Raw genomic sequence first — 15855 nt, 5'->3', positions numbered from 1 at the left:
TTACAACCAAATTTCCCCTTGTGGGACAATTAAAGGATTATTCTATTATATTCTATGTGTCTTTCCTTGTCTGCACATTATTTGAATGACTACAAATGGTAATTTAGACTCACTACTGCTGTAGTCCTAAAGTTTAACCTGCACGGTTAATACTGTTGAAGTGGTCTGTTTGAGTATCGCCAAGCAGAAGCAAAAAAAGTTAATAAGCTAATAAGCTATTCACTGTGGCCAAAAAACAAAACATTCAAATCTGCACCATGACACATTTGTAAAACATTTTAAAAAATCATAAAACAAACAGTGGAAATGAACAAAGGTGTGTGGCGTTTAAAGAAAAATCCAATGTGAGGCTCTCAGGTGGCTGCTTAAATTAAAGCCCCTCAGTTCAGGCTTAACAAATTGGCTTAGAAGAAAGAAAATCTTTCCGTCTCAGTTACAGAAGATTAATAAGATCATTAAAATAGAGCCACACATTTGTCTCACTATGTAAGGAGAGTGCGCTATTATTTTTTATTTTTTTTAATGTGACATACATCTCATTTCTTTAAGTGTTTTCCTATTCATGAGATTTTACTCAAGCCGGCACACATCCAAATCTTTCCACGAAGGCGTTTGGATGACAGCCTTTTAATAAATATCTCTTTTCAGGACGAAACCACAGCTGAGGCCACCTTTCTGGGACTCCAGCAGGCAACCATTTCCCTCATTCCTAAAGAGCAGTTTCATTTATCCTTTCCCTGCATACCACAAGTGAAATTATATCCTTTGCCAGCTGGATATTACTTTTCTTTATTAGATGGGGCTCCTAAAATAATGGGACTACTTAGTATGCTTGAAAAGTTCGTACGTGCACTGACGATGGTACACTGGATCAATTATTGCTCATGCAAGTGTTATATTGTATCTCCAGCAGTTATATTAATGTGGGGAAGCAGAAAAGAGTGCCAGGTCTTCTCGGTGTTATTTGCTACTACGTACAAGGTGTTATGTTCCTACAATAGTTGCCTTCCAAAAGCTTAATTTCATTATAGTAAAGAAGGAGAGTTGGGTTGTTTTGAGGTCTGAGGACAGTGGGATAAAATTCAGTAGACTGGCCCCAGTCCAGTTGGCTATTTTATCAATTTCACACACAGATAATCATTTTTTTTTTTTTTATCATAAGCAGCTACAGACATCAATCTGAACACGGGGACACTGGCACGCGAGCTAATCTGTGAAGTCGTGCACGTGTGTGCTTGGGCAGTCAAGTGTAAGTGCATGGAGGAGACTGCATGTTTTCAAATTTGCTGTTGGTTATTGTTTTTTCAGTCTAATAAACAGCACGGTAATGATCACAGACACACACAAACAAAAAAGAAGAGAACATGGAGACACACACATGCGTAGTGGGAGCATCTATCAGGAGGCATTTCCCTCACAAAGGTCACAGTTGCTCGAGGGCAGCTGCAGGCACAGCCACAGCAAAGCATTATGGGACACAAACAGGAATGAGAGTTCAGAGTATGCATGATTGTCTGCCTGTGTGTGCGTCTTTGTGTGTTTTATCTGAGTCATGTGGTTGAGTTTCTCCTACAGGGCCCAGCATGCAACTGTTGTCACTTATGCATAAAACATATGAACATAAGCGCAAACCTGCACACCCCCCCTTGTATACCACGCATTCTTTAATACACACTGTAAAAATAATTGATACCTTAAAAAAAACTCTGGAGAATATCAGCATGTTACAGATAGAGCTGTTAAGATGGACACACACACACACACACACACACACACACACACACACACACACACACACACACACACACCTGAGAATTATTTATAATAGTTACTGAGTTAAATTGTCAAATTATCTCATTTGCAAATCAAAGCATCGGACATTTTAATGCTTTAATTAAAATACAGCTATTCAATGCCGTATCAGTCTAGTTCTTGTGAAATAAAATATACTGAACATTGAACATAATCCACTCCTAAATAAATAAAAATTTTGTGCCTCAAAACAAGGTTAAAAAAGGGGACACATACAAACAACAAGTCTGCGTAACCCCATGACTGTGACAAATGAGCCACAAGGTGGATGTTTGTCCTTGATCCAACTCTCACCCACGCACAAACCCTGTATTCACAGAAGAGTCCAACACTGAAGTTGGCCACCCACTAAAAGACTAAAACTCAGTGTACGAGATCCCCACAATAAAGCACAGATAACTTAAATAACACAATCCATACAAGTGTTGAGTAGAAAAGCACATTTGTACACAATTTTTTAACAGGCAGAAAAAAGCCGAAGCTGGTGAAAAACTGTCCTAAAATTCCCTGAAAAGCCTTTGGTTGATCAAAAATGCTGCAGCAACAGTGTTGACATCTTATCTTAAAGACCCAATAGCACCGTACCACAAGGCGCCTTGAGGTGACTGTAGTTGTGATTTGCACTATACAAATAAAACTAATTGAATTTAATGTGAATGATAAATTGTGTCAGCAACAAGCTAGGCCTGCCTTAAAATACAATCTAAAATATGTCATTTTTGACTCTAATGGGGACCATTAACATCCTGTTGCATTCACTAAGATGTGATTGACATAATCAGGAAAGTGCTTACAGAGGCCTAAAAGTGTCATTTTCCTAACCTGCATACATTGCAATTCACAGAAAGGTCACTTAAGGCACACCTGCACTGCCCTTACCCTTTCAAACTGCAGATACATTACTGTTTCATACACAGTCTATTGTAAGAACTCTTAAGAAAAGCAAGGCAAGGAAAATATTTTGTAGTCAGGGTCAGGGGATATGTCTGCATTTCAGTTCAAACTAAAGCAGAACTTGTGAAATGGGTGATTAAAAACAAGAAGTGAGCTTTACTTGGAAGCATCCGGTGAATCTAAACCACAGGCAAGGTTATTATTATTTTTTAAACACAATACAATGTAAAAAAAAAAAACCCAAATGGGAAGCCAGGATGCTACAAGGCACAGATTAACAAACAGGCAAGTGAGACATGGTGAGCTGAGGTAGTATGAATACTGCAGGGCCTCATTAATGAGGCGAATGCAGGTGAGTGGAAAGGAAGGGCATTTGTGGTGACTCTTCAGACAGCAAATGGCAGGTGGAGAAAGTCATAATGTCTGGAATAATACTGGACTTCAGGCTTATTTCAAAAGCAGAAGAAAATTAGAAAAGAATTTGTAAAGGATGTACGCTGGCATTAAAAGTAGCTATTGCATCCATGACGAGCAAATTACATACACTTACAGTCTAGCACATTTTATTTCCTAGAGGTGTCATCCTTGTGTTAATGTATTTAGTGAGGTTACACCATATATTACTACCAAAAGAACAATTGCGTAGCTCAACTTTTGGAAAGGTGTCTAGTTTTAAAAACTGCTGACACTGCACCACGTGTGAGACAAGTTGCTGATTTAGATTAGATGTTCACTATTTGAACAAACTTCAGAGCCTTTGAAATTCAGCCTCAAGATAACGAATTCTAGATTTTGCCATTTTGACGCTATGACTTAAAACTTTAAGCAATATCAATGGCTTGATTAATGGCTACAGTTATATATCGTTAGCAACGATTGCTGTGGGAATGGGGCATCAGTCAAGACCCCTGTCACCCACGCTTTGAAACTTGAAAACAACCACTCACTAGGGAAAAATATATATTCCTGGTGTGTCTGACTGGTTGAAAAGTGGTTCTGGAGGTTGGTGGCAGTCTCTAGGTGAAACTGGTAACAAAGAGGTATAGGCAACCGGGAAAGTGTGAAGGAAACCAGACTGTTTGCCCTCAAACAAAAAGCAGTGCCTGGTTGCAGCAGAAATGCAAGACAGGACACAGCCAGGAACCTTCAGCAACCACCAACCAACCAGGAAAGGAATATATTGTTTTCCCCTAGCAACCAGTGGTTGCCAGGAGGTTGATGATTGGTCTCTAGGCCTGTGTGATTGAAGCACAAGTGATTAATTAAAACAAAAACAGGGTGCCATTCATTTTTCCAGTATCTAAATGCGAACAAGACAAAAAAAAGCTTAAGACCCAATACAGTAACATGACTTTGATTATGGTGCAAATGTGGCTAACTGGAACTCCTCAAATCCAACCAAAAATGGTCAAATAACTGAAATAATTTAGCTTTTTTAGATTGCCAGTGTAGTTAAAACTATTTGGGATACAAAAAATGTAATTCATATGATCCTTTTTGGATAGTATCTACAGCCACGTTACTGTTCATTATGCTTACTGTCGGAGTTTAGTGAGCTAGCATGCTACTTTTGGACAAAATCTGTGACCTGATTTTGGCACTAGATGGAAAGTCAGGGGACCATCAAAGCGATTACGGTCCATCCCAAGAGTAGCATGGCAATCCAACCGACAAAATGAGTAAATTTTCTGCCAAACATGTCAGCTCCACGGCTCAGCATGAAGGAAAGTCACAGTAGTTTGAACAGAATACATGAATGACTACTGGCTAACCTCATACCTAGATTTGTATTTCACAATAGGAAAGCTCTTATCCCTTTGATTCTCTACGATCATAAAACATTTTAAAATGCAAACATAGGTCTTTTTTTTGTTAGACATCTGACAGATAACCATTTTTGTAGTTTCTATGGGGAGGACAGCCTTTGTCCCAAGCAAGCTGACCCCAATGAGTTGGCATGTGATCCAAAATCTGCATGTAAGTGGTCTGTGTAAACCTGGCCACACGTGTCCACGAACACACGCACTCACAATTTAAATGGTTTTGTCAACTAGATAACAGAGGAGGAGGGAGTGAGCAACGGACAGGAAAGAAAGTTGAAAAGCAGAGCAAATTGGACTGCTTGTTTCCTCGGAGCGCCTCTGACAGCTCAGTCTGGGTGACTGTGCCGCTTTCTTTCTCTCTCTCTTCCTCCTTCTCTCTGTGCCTCTGCCTCTCTCGCTCTCTCTGATTACCTTTTTGCAGGCGAAGGAAAGAGAAGCTGGGAGGGAAAGAGGAGGAGGAGGAGGCTAGTTTCCACGGTGATGGCTGATGAAAGAGAACGAGGCAGGTTCTGCTCGGTTGCACACCTCTTCTCTATCTCTCTCTTCTTCCCCCCTTCTCTCAGTCTGTCCCTACTCAAACAGCAAAGCCCCCCCCCCCCCCCCCCCCCCGAAAACATCTCTCTGTTCATGTTTCAAATCTTCTCACCGCTCCTCCTTCACTCTACCTAGTTTTCTCTCACATTCACAAAACATTAATTCATCCCATTCCAGTTTTCCCTCTTATCTGTTATCGCTTTCATACATGGCTGTTTCAGGATTCCCTCCACGCAGCTAGCAAACATTACACTCACATGTTATTGTTATGTCTCATTTTAAATCCAGGACCATTAATGTGCTGCCACAACAGCTTCTGCTCTTCTGTGAAGACTTTCCTCGAGATTTTGGAGCCTGGCTTGAGTCCTTTCAGAGGTTGTTGTTCAGCTGCCCTGAAACAAACTGCTGCCATGAGGCTGGAGACACCGTGTGGTCTAAAACTGCTCCCCGGGTGCCCAATGGCTGCCAACTGCTTCACAGAGTGAATGGGTTAAATGCAGAGAGGAATTTCCCCACGGGGGAATCAATAAAGGATCAATAAATTATACATTATTATTATTATTATTAAAACAGTGTCATGCAATTACACACATCAGTTCTGATATGAAAATAAGAAGGCTTGGTTAAGTATAAACATTAAAAAGAAGATTTTTCTATACGTATGACATGTAATGAAAGAAAAATATATGCATGCTAGACTTAGAGTCATGGTTAAAGACCAAAAAAGACCCATCCCCTGTCAATTCTAAGGATTTACATATCGTGACTCAATGAAAAACACTCAGCTTCCAAGTCGACACACCTATAGTATTTTACAATTTACAAATCCCATGTCGCCTTGTTCTCAAATTATTGCATTCGCAAGATTTTCAGAAAACTTGAACTTTGACCTTAAGGTTTAGGTCACTGAGATTCAAAATAGTCGATACACCAAATGTATCAATTTGAAGCTCCTACTCCTAAAAATGCGGCAAAATACAAAAGCAGTGGGTGTAAAAACTAAGACTCTATAATTCAATAGCTTTTAGCAGAAGTAAGTTATTCAGCGTAAGGATTTTCTGTATGACTTCATCATTCTCTCACATCTCTGTGGAAGACTTTTGGCCCGCTCTGTTTTATCGCGTTGCTTCAGTTCAGTGAGATTTGCAGGCATTCGTTTATGCACAGTTCTCTTAAAGTCTCACGATTGCATTTCAAATAGGTTGAGGTCCGGACTTTGACTGGCCTCCTGCAACACCTTGATTCTTCTCTTTTTCAGCCATTCTGTTGCAGATTTGTTGCCGTGCTTTGGCTCACTGTCTTGTTGCATGACCCAGTTTTGCCCAAGCTTTAGCTGTCAGACAGGTCGCCTCACATTTGACTCTAAAATACTTTGGTATACAGAAGAGTTCATGGTCCAATCGATGACTTCGAAGTGTCCTGTGGCTGCAAAAAAAGCTTGAATCACCATGTCTTCACCACCATGCTTACATTTAGTGGTAGGCGTTCGTGCTGATATGCTGTGTTTGGTTTGAAATTTAACATACTAACTGAGGTCTGTAGAATCTCAGATTTTGCTTTTCTTAAGCATTGCAAGGTCTGACCTTGGGAATTTGGCAAAAATCTGTTTTGTTTTTTTTCCCCTTCTAACTGCATCTCTATTACACCTCCTTCCCTGTAGCTACTGGCACAATTGCTATCTTCCTTCAGTCCATCTCTCCCGACATTCTCTGATTTATCATTTTTACTTTCCAGATGCAGTAAAACTTTTCATCTTCTACTAAATCTCCTCCCTTCATCCTTTAGCCTACCTACCCTTATTATCCCCCTCCCTTGATACCTTCTTTAGAAACACAGCAAAATGTCCTGCGGGTCTGTCTGAAACCCTCCTTCCTTTTAAGCCCTGGAGCCTTTATTTTACATTCTCTTCCAAGCTTTTCAGCTGTGTACAAACTCTCCTTTTGTGCTATTAATTCCATCACAGCTGTGATTAAATATCTGTTTCCCGATGATGTCTGTCTCTCTAAGATGTTGCTTTTATCCTGCACATCGCCACATCTGGCTTTCTTCTCTTTCCAGCTCTTTCTTCTACCATCTTTTAAAATTCCCACATGCAGGAGGAAACTGTAAATTTCCTCCTGCATGTGGGTCTCTTTATGGATCAAGGACTGCAGTTTTAACAGCAACATTGTGAATAAAAGGAGAAAATTTTGACCACACGCTACAGTTTTCCTATACACAGGGGTGTGTCTAAAAGGGGGAACATGGTGACATCAGCCCCTGAGATATTGAGCAACTTCTCTTCTACATTTAATTACTAACAGTCAGCATAAGGTAATTATTATTTTGTCAATTTAAATTTATTAGTTAGGATTTTTTCAGATTGCATGGGAGCACATTTGCAGTGGGTGAAAACCCCTCTCCAAACTGAAATGTGTAGGCAGACAGAAACATTTGTGAGACCATGAATTAAACTTTAAAGGAGAGCCCGAGAGTTGGATTTCTAAGACCAATACCATACAGATATTTGGTCATTTAAAAATCTGATATATCGACTGATATTTTTTTCTTTCGAGCAGATAAAAAAAGAAGAAAAACGATTTCCCTAATAATTGTCATGCATTTATGAGTCCTTCCTAAGATAACATAAGAGTGCAGTTTAAAAAGAATCTTCTATTGTGGCAAGTCATAGATTATGTGTATACACCCGACTTTGCTTGATCAGCTGGTTGTTGTGTTTGTGACGTTCGTTGTAACATGTATGTTGCAAACAGGGAGGTTGCACAGTGCGCTCTAGTGGACAAAGTATGCAATGTCAACATTCATAACATGGCTTAAGTGTCGTTCTCCCTTTTCTTCTATACTTTTTAAATTTTCATTTATTGGAGGATAAATGAAAGTTATTTTCTTGATGCGCATTTTTTGGGCAAAGAGTTATATTTCTCGCAATAATATCGTCCTGTTGACCGATCAGTTGGGCTATTCTTTGTATTTAATATTTTGATGCTAATACTGCTGTTTAGTACGAGTATTAGTATATATTACTGTTCGTAACGAACAAAAATACTTTCTCCACAACTATGCAAACCAGTTATTCAATCCAAAATACATTTCAAGTTCTTGTGCAGCACCAATTTACATGTAAAACCATCTGCATTAAGCTGCAGAGCACTGCACAAGAGCCTGATGATCTTGCATACCCACTCCCCTCCCCCTGTAAATGGAGCTTCCAGGACGTAAGCAAATAATGGGAACATGCAAAAGTAGTTGACTTTTCTTATAAAGGACACATATGAAGGTTTTTTTGGTTTAAAAATACAAACTCTAAAAATGTCTGGATAGATATTAAAGTATAAATCATAAAATATACACCTCCCCTTTTCCTTTGTCTTTTTTGGTCATGTCCTCTCAAGAGAAATCTTGCTTCTTTCTCTTTTATATACCTGTCCCCTTCTCTCAGTGTTACCCTCCTTAACGATTCCTCTTACCTCCTCTGTCTTTACCGCTGTCCCTCTCAGTCAGGTGATTGCTTTTATCCTAGACATGGTCAAACACCCCACATATTTAATTAATGCTTATCTCCCTATACTGTGACCTCCTTTTCACTCTGTCCTTCAATTCTCAACCCCCACCTGCATCTTTAAACCTTCTCTCCTCCTTCCTGCAGCCACCTGAGCGATCACTGCTACCTCTGTCTCTGTTTAAAACCCTATTCCTTCATTCTGTAACCGAGTGATCATCTAAATCCACGTTGTGGTCCCACAAACTCCCGAGAGATTCACCTGAAACTGAGGGCACGCGCAGCTCATCCATCACTTTTCACTTGCTGCTCTTCTCCACCCCTCTCCCCCGCTTCATTCATGTGCACTGTGGTTTCTCTTCATTCATGTTTTGTCTGTTCTCTAAAGGAGTTTTTCTTGTGCTCATTTATTCTATCGCAGCACCTCTTTAGAGAAATCCCAACGTCACCACACACTGCTGGTCCCTGTTAACATCTGGTATTAGCAAGTGCACGTAAATATTCATCCTATTACAGGCCTTAGTATTTATGCCAGAATCTGGAAAACATCCCTGTTATTTAAATTCTATAAGAACTCTACATTCCTGTGTGCTAAATTACAAGCAGCCCATTAAAAATTCCTCTAGAACTCACTTTATGAACTCTGTTGTTGTTAAATGTTAATGCTTATTATGCTATTTCCCTGCTCTTTTCTTTTGGGCTTTCCTTTTAGTTGTTTGCTTATCTAAAATTGCAGTTTGCTGATGCCTTGCATTGAGGCCGCATTACCGAAGCACTGTCCTGAATCTTAATTTATAATTTAGCAATGAAGAGCTGGGATATTATTTTTAACAAATACAGTGCATCTGAAATCAAAGCAAACAAAACTATACCATTCAAGAATTCTTGCTATATGCAGAAAAAGGCCTAGTCTTTTAACTTTTTTTCAGGCAGCTTAAGATGGGGATTAATTATACACATGCTGACCTCATTATTTGAACCACTGGACAGGTTTAAAATGAGCATCCATCACTGTAATAATGTATGTGACACAAAATAAAAGCAAAACAGGTTCCATTTAGAAGCAGAGAATACGTGCATGTGCAGGCGCTTTTACGCCTAGTTAGTTGTATTTAAAAATCAGTGAAAACTTTAGAATAAGACCACCTGCTCGCTACTACTTATATGCTAATTATTGCCTTAAAGTAAATATTTCTTTCAATTAAGGTCTCTTTTTGCCTTGGTGCCCATTTTCACTGCTAAATAAAACTGTAAATGCTGCACATCATGCATGTGTAACTGCTCTGTGTGTTCACCTCCACTGTAAGAACACTGCATATATGAGGCTTCACTACTTGTCTGTAGTTACTGTCTAAGTCACTCACACCCTCCCTGTTGTCGGACACAGTACAGGTTGCTAATACACACATCCGCTTCCTGTCAGCTTATGGGGCAGCTATGAATTATAAAAGCATGGCTACCAGTGTGTTACCACTGTGCTAAGTGGATATAAGATGGACAGAATGACAAAAGAGATAAGAGAGCTTCTTCACTTAAGTAAAGCAGTTGTTAAAGGCGTGCATGAAGGAGTATATGTGCAAATGATGTTTCGTTGTCTGAGCCTGTGTGTGTGAATGCACTGACATTGTGTTAACTTGGCATCCTGCTCCCACAGCTGTGCCTATGTGGAGGATTGGGAATATCCTGGAATTTGTCTGTTTATTCATTCAATAACATGTGCGTGTTGCTGTGTGCATAAACGTACAGCAGCATACCTGCACCATCTGGCGCTGTAACACCCCCCCGCCCACACACACACTTTGACGTGTTGACAGTGTCAAAGTCCTCTATCTTGTTCAAGTTTTAGATTTTTCCTTTTTATGTTCACTTCAGTTGTCTATTAATTGGAACACTGGTGGGTCAATCCCAGGCTGCTCCAACCTGCAGGTCAGAAGTATCGTTGGGCAAGATGCTGAACCCCGAGTTGCCTCTGATGCATCCATCAGACTGTTGGCCTATGTGAACGTTAGGTTAAAACTGCTTAGGCATAGAAAAAGCACTTGCATGAATGGGTGAATGAGGCTTTATTAAAAAAAGCTTTGAGTGCTCAAATTCAGTAGAAAATAACTATGTAAGAGCCAATCCATACAGCCAAAAGGCTTTAGAGAGCCAATCAAACCCTGTGATCAAGGCACACTCTTCTGTGTGGTGCTAAATACGATGGATGTGCAGCCAAATGCCTTGAGAGTTTCTAGAAAAAGTCCAAATTAACAAGAAAATCACTCAGTTTTTAAAGGGAGAAATGCTGCAAATAAGGACTTGAAAAAGTAAGAAGCAGCGGGGGTGATGTATATGAATTTTAATTTGAATCATATTTACTACATCTGGCTTTTTACATTTTTTGGGCAATTAATTTCCTTAAACGTATTGTACAATTTATTATGTTTTTTTCAGTGAGAAAAAACAGTCACACTGATGTAGAAGTCTCAAAAACCCATACATCAAATATGATAGACTAGATGTTAAAGGCCTAGCTGACTTCATCTGATTTTGGGCAATAACAAGGTCTGAGTCACATTCTTGGAACCAAAACTTTTTCAAGACATTGTCAATTCTTCCAGCTGATAACGAAGTTAGATCAGATGTTAGATTAGATTAGCCATTGTTGTCTCTGGGGAAATTTACCTTGGACAAGTGAGGGAAACATGTAAGATAACACACACAAACAAACACTCTGCACTTATTACCATTACCATGTTGGCACTCATGTAAACCAGCTACAGTGAACACAACAGCTGTTAGCCTTGCTTGCCGTCCCGTATTCTGTGCACTTTACTCGCACAAGGAAAAAAAACAGCCTATTTAAACCGCTGATATCTAAATGTTCAATATGAATTTGTGTGATACTGTTACATCAGTCAAATGTTGGTCAGTGTCACACAAAGAAGAGTCATCTGACTTCTGTTTCAGTGATGTAGTAGCTGATCGTCACTGACATTACTCCTCCTGTGTTTTGTCGAATGGGAAATATGTTTATCTGGCTTTTGGAGTGTTGGGAGTTCCCCATTATCTAAATGTAGATTGCTTGTGAATTGTAAAGTTCACTGCACCGCCATGAAGTTTTGATGCATCCCTACTCCAACACAGCTGAATCAAATGGTTGGATTACCTCTTCAGCATGCCATCAAATTTGGCAAAGGCCTGATAACAAGCCATTCATTTGATTCAGGTGTGTCGGAACAAGGATGTGTCTAAAAGCTGCAGGACGGTAGCTCTCGAGGACTGGAGTTGGACCACCCTGCTCTACATATAAGAGTCAAGAAGTCTGGATTCAGTGGAAAGACCAACTTCTCTTCAATGCTTGGTGTGCCCCTCTGTTCAAGGATGGTTGTTCACAGTAGACATAGATGGCCTGTCTCACTCCTCTTTTAAACAATCTGTCTTCTCTGTCCATAATGTGAATATTGGCATCCTCAAAAGAGTGACCTTTGTCCTTTAGATGCAGATGTACAGCTGAGTCTTGTCCTGTCAGGGTGGCTCTTCTATGTTTTGTGGTGAGTTTATGGAGTGGGTCTTTGGTTTCTGCAGTGTAGAGATCTGAGCACTCCCCACTGCACAGCATATTTCATGTTACTTAACTTGTACTTGGAATGATCCAGAGCCATTGAATGGAAGAGTGGCGTCATCTCCACGCTAGCTTCGTCACAGAGTTACAGAAGCACAGTTTGAGGAGTTAAAAACAATGCTGTATGTTATTAGCACACAGTCCAACTGCCAGCTAAGCACTTGCAGAAACTATTTCAATGCTACAACACCCGGCTGATAGGACTCTGACTTACTCAAGGGCTCTGGGCTGAACCAGAACTGAAAGGTGAAACATTTTCATGAAATTTAGAAATCCAATCACTTTCTTTCAATACTCCCGAATGACCTGGATGACTGAGAGCCTATGCCTAAACTCTCTGGCAAGAATTCAGTGAACCACCATTGCCTTTGGTTCCATAATCAACAGGTGCTTGCGAAATTCACACCCAGTTCCAGCGCCATTCAGGCCAAAACAAGCTTCTTCTTTTTTTCCTCCAACCTGGAACAACAGTGCAATCCACCTTCAAAGGAAAAACCTTTCCCATCATTACTGTGGTGGTGCCAGGGTGCACATGCCTGGTTCATGGTAGTGGTGCAGATGCCTGGCTAATAACGCTCTGTTTGCCCTGTTAGTGCTTTATTTCTACCCAGAGCTATGCAGCGTGATGACAGCCACATCTACTCAGTTGCGATCTATTCTGCGGTGGAGGGTGAAGTCGAGAAGAGCAGCTTAAGAAGTGAGTTACAGGGATTATAGGCTGCTGTCACACTCTCATAGGCAAACACACAAACCTCCTCTGGTATTAAAAGGCAGACAGTAGGGGAGACAGGGCGTGTGCGTGTGGAAACAGCTACACGCACGAGCACTCACACACACAAACACACACACGCGCCGGCCAGAAGCAGAGAGAGGAGAGACAGACAGGCAGCCAGTCAGACTGATCACGTACCTTCCAGACAGCAGGTTCGCCAGAGGCCGGAGTGCGTCATCACCTCCTCGTTCTTGCGGCTCGTGTCGTTGTCGCCGCTGCTCTTCACGCGGCACACCCCGCGCGAGTACAGCCAGTAGTCGGTACCGACGGCGATGGTCATGAGGCTGAAGGCGGCGAACGCGCCCACCGTCGTCACGAGCATCTGGACGCCGCGGTCACACATCAGCATCTTCATATATGCGGCTCCTGTTCGTCTTAATCTGTTTTCGTGTGTGTGTGTGTGTGTGTTTCCTTTCCTTTTCCCCTCCGCTCTTTTAGATTCACCCCTTTTATTTCCTTTATATCCCGCGAGACTTGGAGAGTCAGAGTGAGGGACACGCGCTCAAATAAATAATAAGAGCAATAACAACAACAACACGGGGAAGGTAGGTAAAGGTGGCGAGTTTGTGAGGAGGCTATGGAGAGAGAAATGAAGCTGGACCCGGCTGCCTGGTTCGCTGAGTTGACTTGAGGCTCGTGGCAAAGGGCGGGAAGGTAGGAGAGCGGCACGTCACTTTCTCGCGCATCAAAAACCGGTTCTCACCATCACCATCCACATACAGAGGCGCGTGCACGCACCCACACAGCGTAGGATTAACGGCCAACGGTCGTCCCCAACTGCTGGCACTGCCCACACTCACTCAGAGTGGAAGTTAACGGCGGTAACGCATCCTGCCGTGTTATTCGTCCCGGGGTTAGGGGAGAGCTTCTTTTCTTCGCCTCTCCTGCTTTCCTTCTTAACTTATTAATCTGTGAAGCATTAACAGCCAGGGTCTGTGTAGGGGGACTCCATCTTTAAAACAGCAAAACAGGGGATCATTTTGTCTGTAGCGATGTCACCCCCGCAGCGTGAATCTGTACTAAAGCATCACTCACCGCTGTGACCGGTTCTCCTCTTCCCACAGTGTCTCTGACAGCAGGCCAGCGTCTGTTCACCTCCCCGTCCAGTGAATGAATGAATGAATACAAGAATGGTGAATAAAGACCATGTGTTATCTACAAAGCGGAGACTGACCGACATCCATCGCGTGTTTTCCGCTCCAGCTGTTGACACAGTGACATGTTTTATCTCCCTGGATGACCAATGTCCGGGCTTTAGACACTAGTCCAAACCGTATCCGGTGAAATGCTCTATACAAGTTAAATTGGTCCAATAAGCACAACAAGAAAGGATTAATCAGATTTATCCTCCATAGAAGTCAGTGTAGAACCGCAACCGGGACACACCGGCCGACGACAGTTACACCCGCTTGCGTTTGCTCCCAAGAAACGTGCCTGCTGGTAGGCGACAAATAATAAAAAATAAAAACAACAACAAGAAGAAGACAGCCGTCGCCTCCTCCACTTCGTCGTCCTCTTCTTCTTCCTCCTCCTCCTCCTCTCCGTCCAACCAACACAAACTAAAATTAACCGCGGGTCTCCTCAAACTCCGCCCGAGGCAGAGGCAGTCGGCTGGGATTGGGTTCCCCGGTGAAAGAGCCCTTCGGGAGCTAATAGTGTGCCTTCACTGCTGCAAGTCCCGCCCACCACCTTCTCTATAAAGCCAAGCCAGTTTCACTTGAAACACAAACACACACTGGTTGAAAAGTATTCCCACGTCTGCGCGACCCGGCTGGGTAGCAGAATAGACCCCGCAGTAGAGAGTTAACAGAGGGTATGTATGGCAGGTCATTAGTGCCACACATACAGCGGTGATCAGGACAGATCAGAGCACGCTGGACTTTGATTTGACCACGTTTCACTGTGAGTAGATATTGAGCTGTCTACACACACACACACACACACACACACACACACACACACACACACACACACACACACACACACACACACACACACACACACACACACACACACGAAGAATAAAAGGGAATAAGTTGTGATAGCACAATAAAACGAACTGCATGTGTTCAAAGGCAGGGTTGCGTGTAGTTTTGTGGCTTGCTGTCCCTGGTGCTGAGTGCGGCGCTGTCCTTGGTGCTCATTTGAAACGCAGCGTCATCCCCCTCCTCCTCCTCCCCTCTCTGTTTTTCTGTTTTCTCCTCTCTCCTCCGCTAGCCGCGGCGCCAGTAGCTCCTGCGCCGCACTGATTAGTTAGAAAAGAGAGAGCGGGAGAGAGATTGGCAAGCGATGCATGGAGAATCGCGCTCGGGAGAGAAGCACAGACGCCACTTAAAGAGCCACGGACCGTTTTTAATGACTCCACTTCAGCGAGGATTCCACACGAGGCGGTCTGCTCTTCATGCTTCACTTAACACACCGGAGTGCGCGTGACCGTGGGTGCAAGTATCATAGGTGTATACCTGAGTAACATGTGTACATATGGAAATCAGAGGGGGGTTTAAAGCTTGCTGTAGCCTGCCTAAACCCAAGGAATGGAAACGTGGCTTCTTTTCTGGAGCCCATCCATCCACTTAAGTGTTTAGGTGCCACAGCTCACTGACTGATTCTCTGACTCTATTAAAGGCTGAGGAATTAAAACAATCAAAAACAGAGAGACAGAAAAGTGAGCACAGAGCACAGAGAGCGGGGGGAGAAGGATTACAGATAAATAAATCCATGAACTGATCACCAGAGAGTGCAGTGACAGGTCCTATCATTCTTCTCACTTGCTCTTCCTCTGTGTATCTGTGTGTGTGTGTGTGTGTGTGTGTGTGTGTGTGTGTGTGTGTGTGTGTGTGTGTCCGAGGCCCTTGCTCGGCTGCATTATCTCACAAGAAGACTCATTAACATAGAAATGACTTTAGGAAGAGAAGTA

The 15855-nt window shown here is 42.2% G+C and overlaps 1 protein-coding gene across 2 annotated transcripts in view; it reads right to left on the bottom strand.

The window, feature by feature from the left end:
• cacng3b (calcium channel, voltage-dependent, gamma subunit 3b) overlaps positions 1-14883 on the bottom strand; it is a 37513-nt gene extending 22630 nt beyond the window's left edge. The window contains exons 1-2 of one of the 2 annotated variants that reach the window (XM_026165486.1): positions 13974-14883; positions 13077-13890 (exon numbers count right to left, since the gene is read on the bottom strand). In XM_026165486.1, coding sequence (XP_026021271.1) covers positions 13077-13293 — 217 coding nt within the window. In that variant the 5' untranslated portion in view covers positions 13294-13890; positions 13974-14883. Of the gene's footprint in view, positions 1-13076 lie in introns of both variants that reach the window. The other variant, XM_026165485.1, reaches the window with a different exon arrangement.
• Positions 14884-15855: the final 972 nt, after the last annotated feature.

The sequence above is a fragment of the Astatotilapia calliptera genome, chromosome 4 (genome assembly GCF_900246225.1).
Source record: "Astatotilapia calliptera chromosome 4, fAstCal1.2, whole genome shotgun sequence".
In the NCBI taxonomy this organism is placed as follows: domain Eukaryota; kingdom Metazoa; phylum Chordata; class Actinopteri; order Cichliformes; family Cichlidae; genus Astatotilapia; species Astatotilapia calliptera.
The sequence above is the reverse complement of the archived record's forward strand: the minus strand, read 5'-3'. Positions and strand labels throughout refer to the sequence as shown.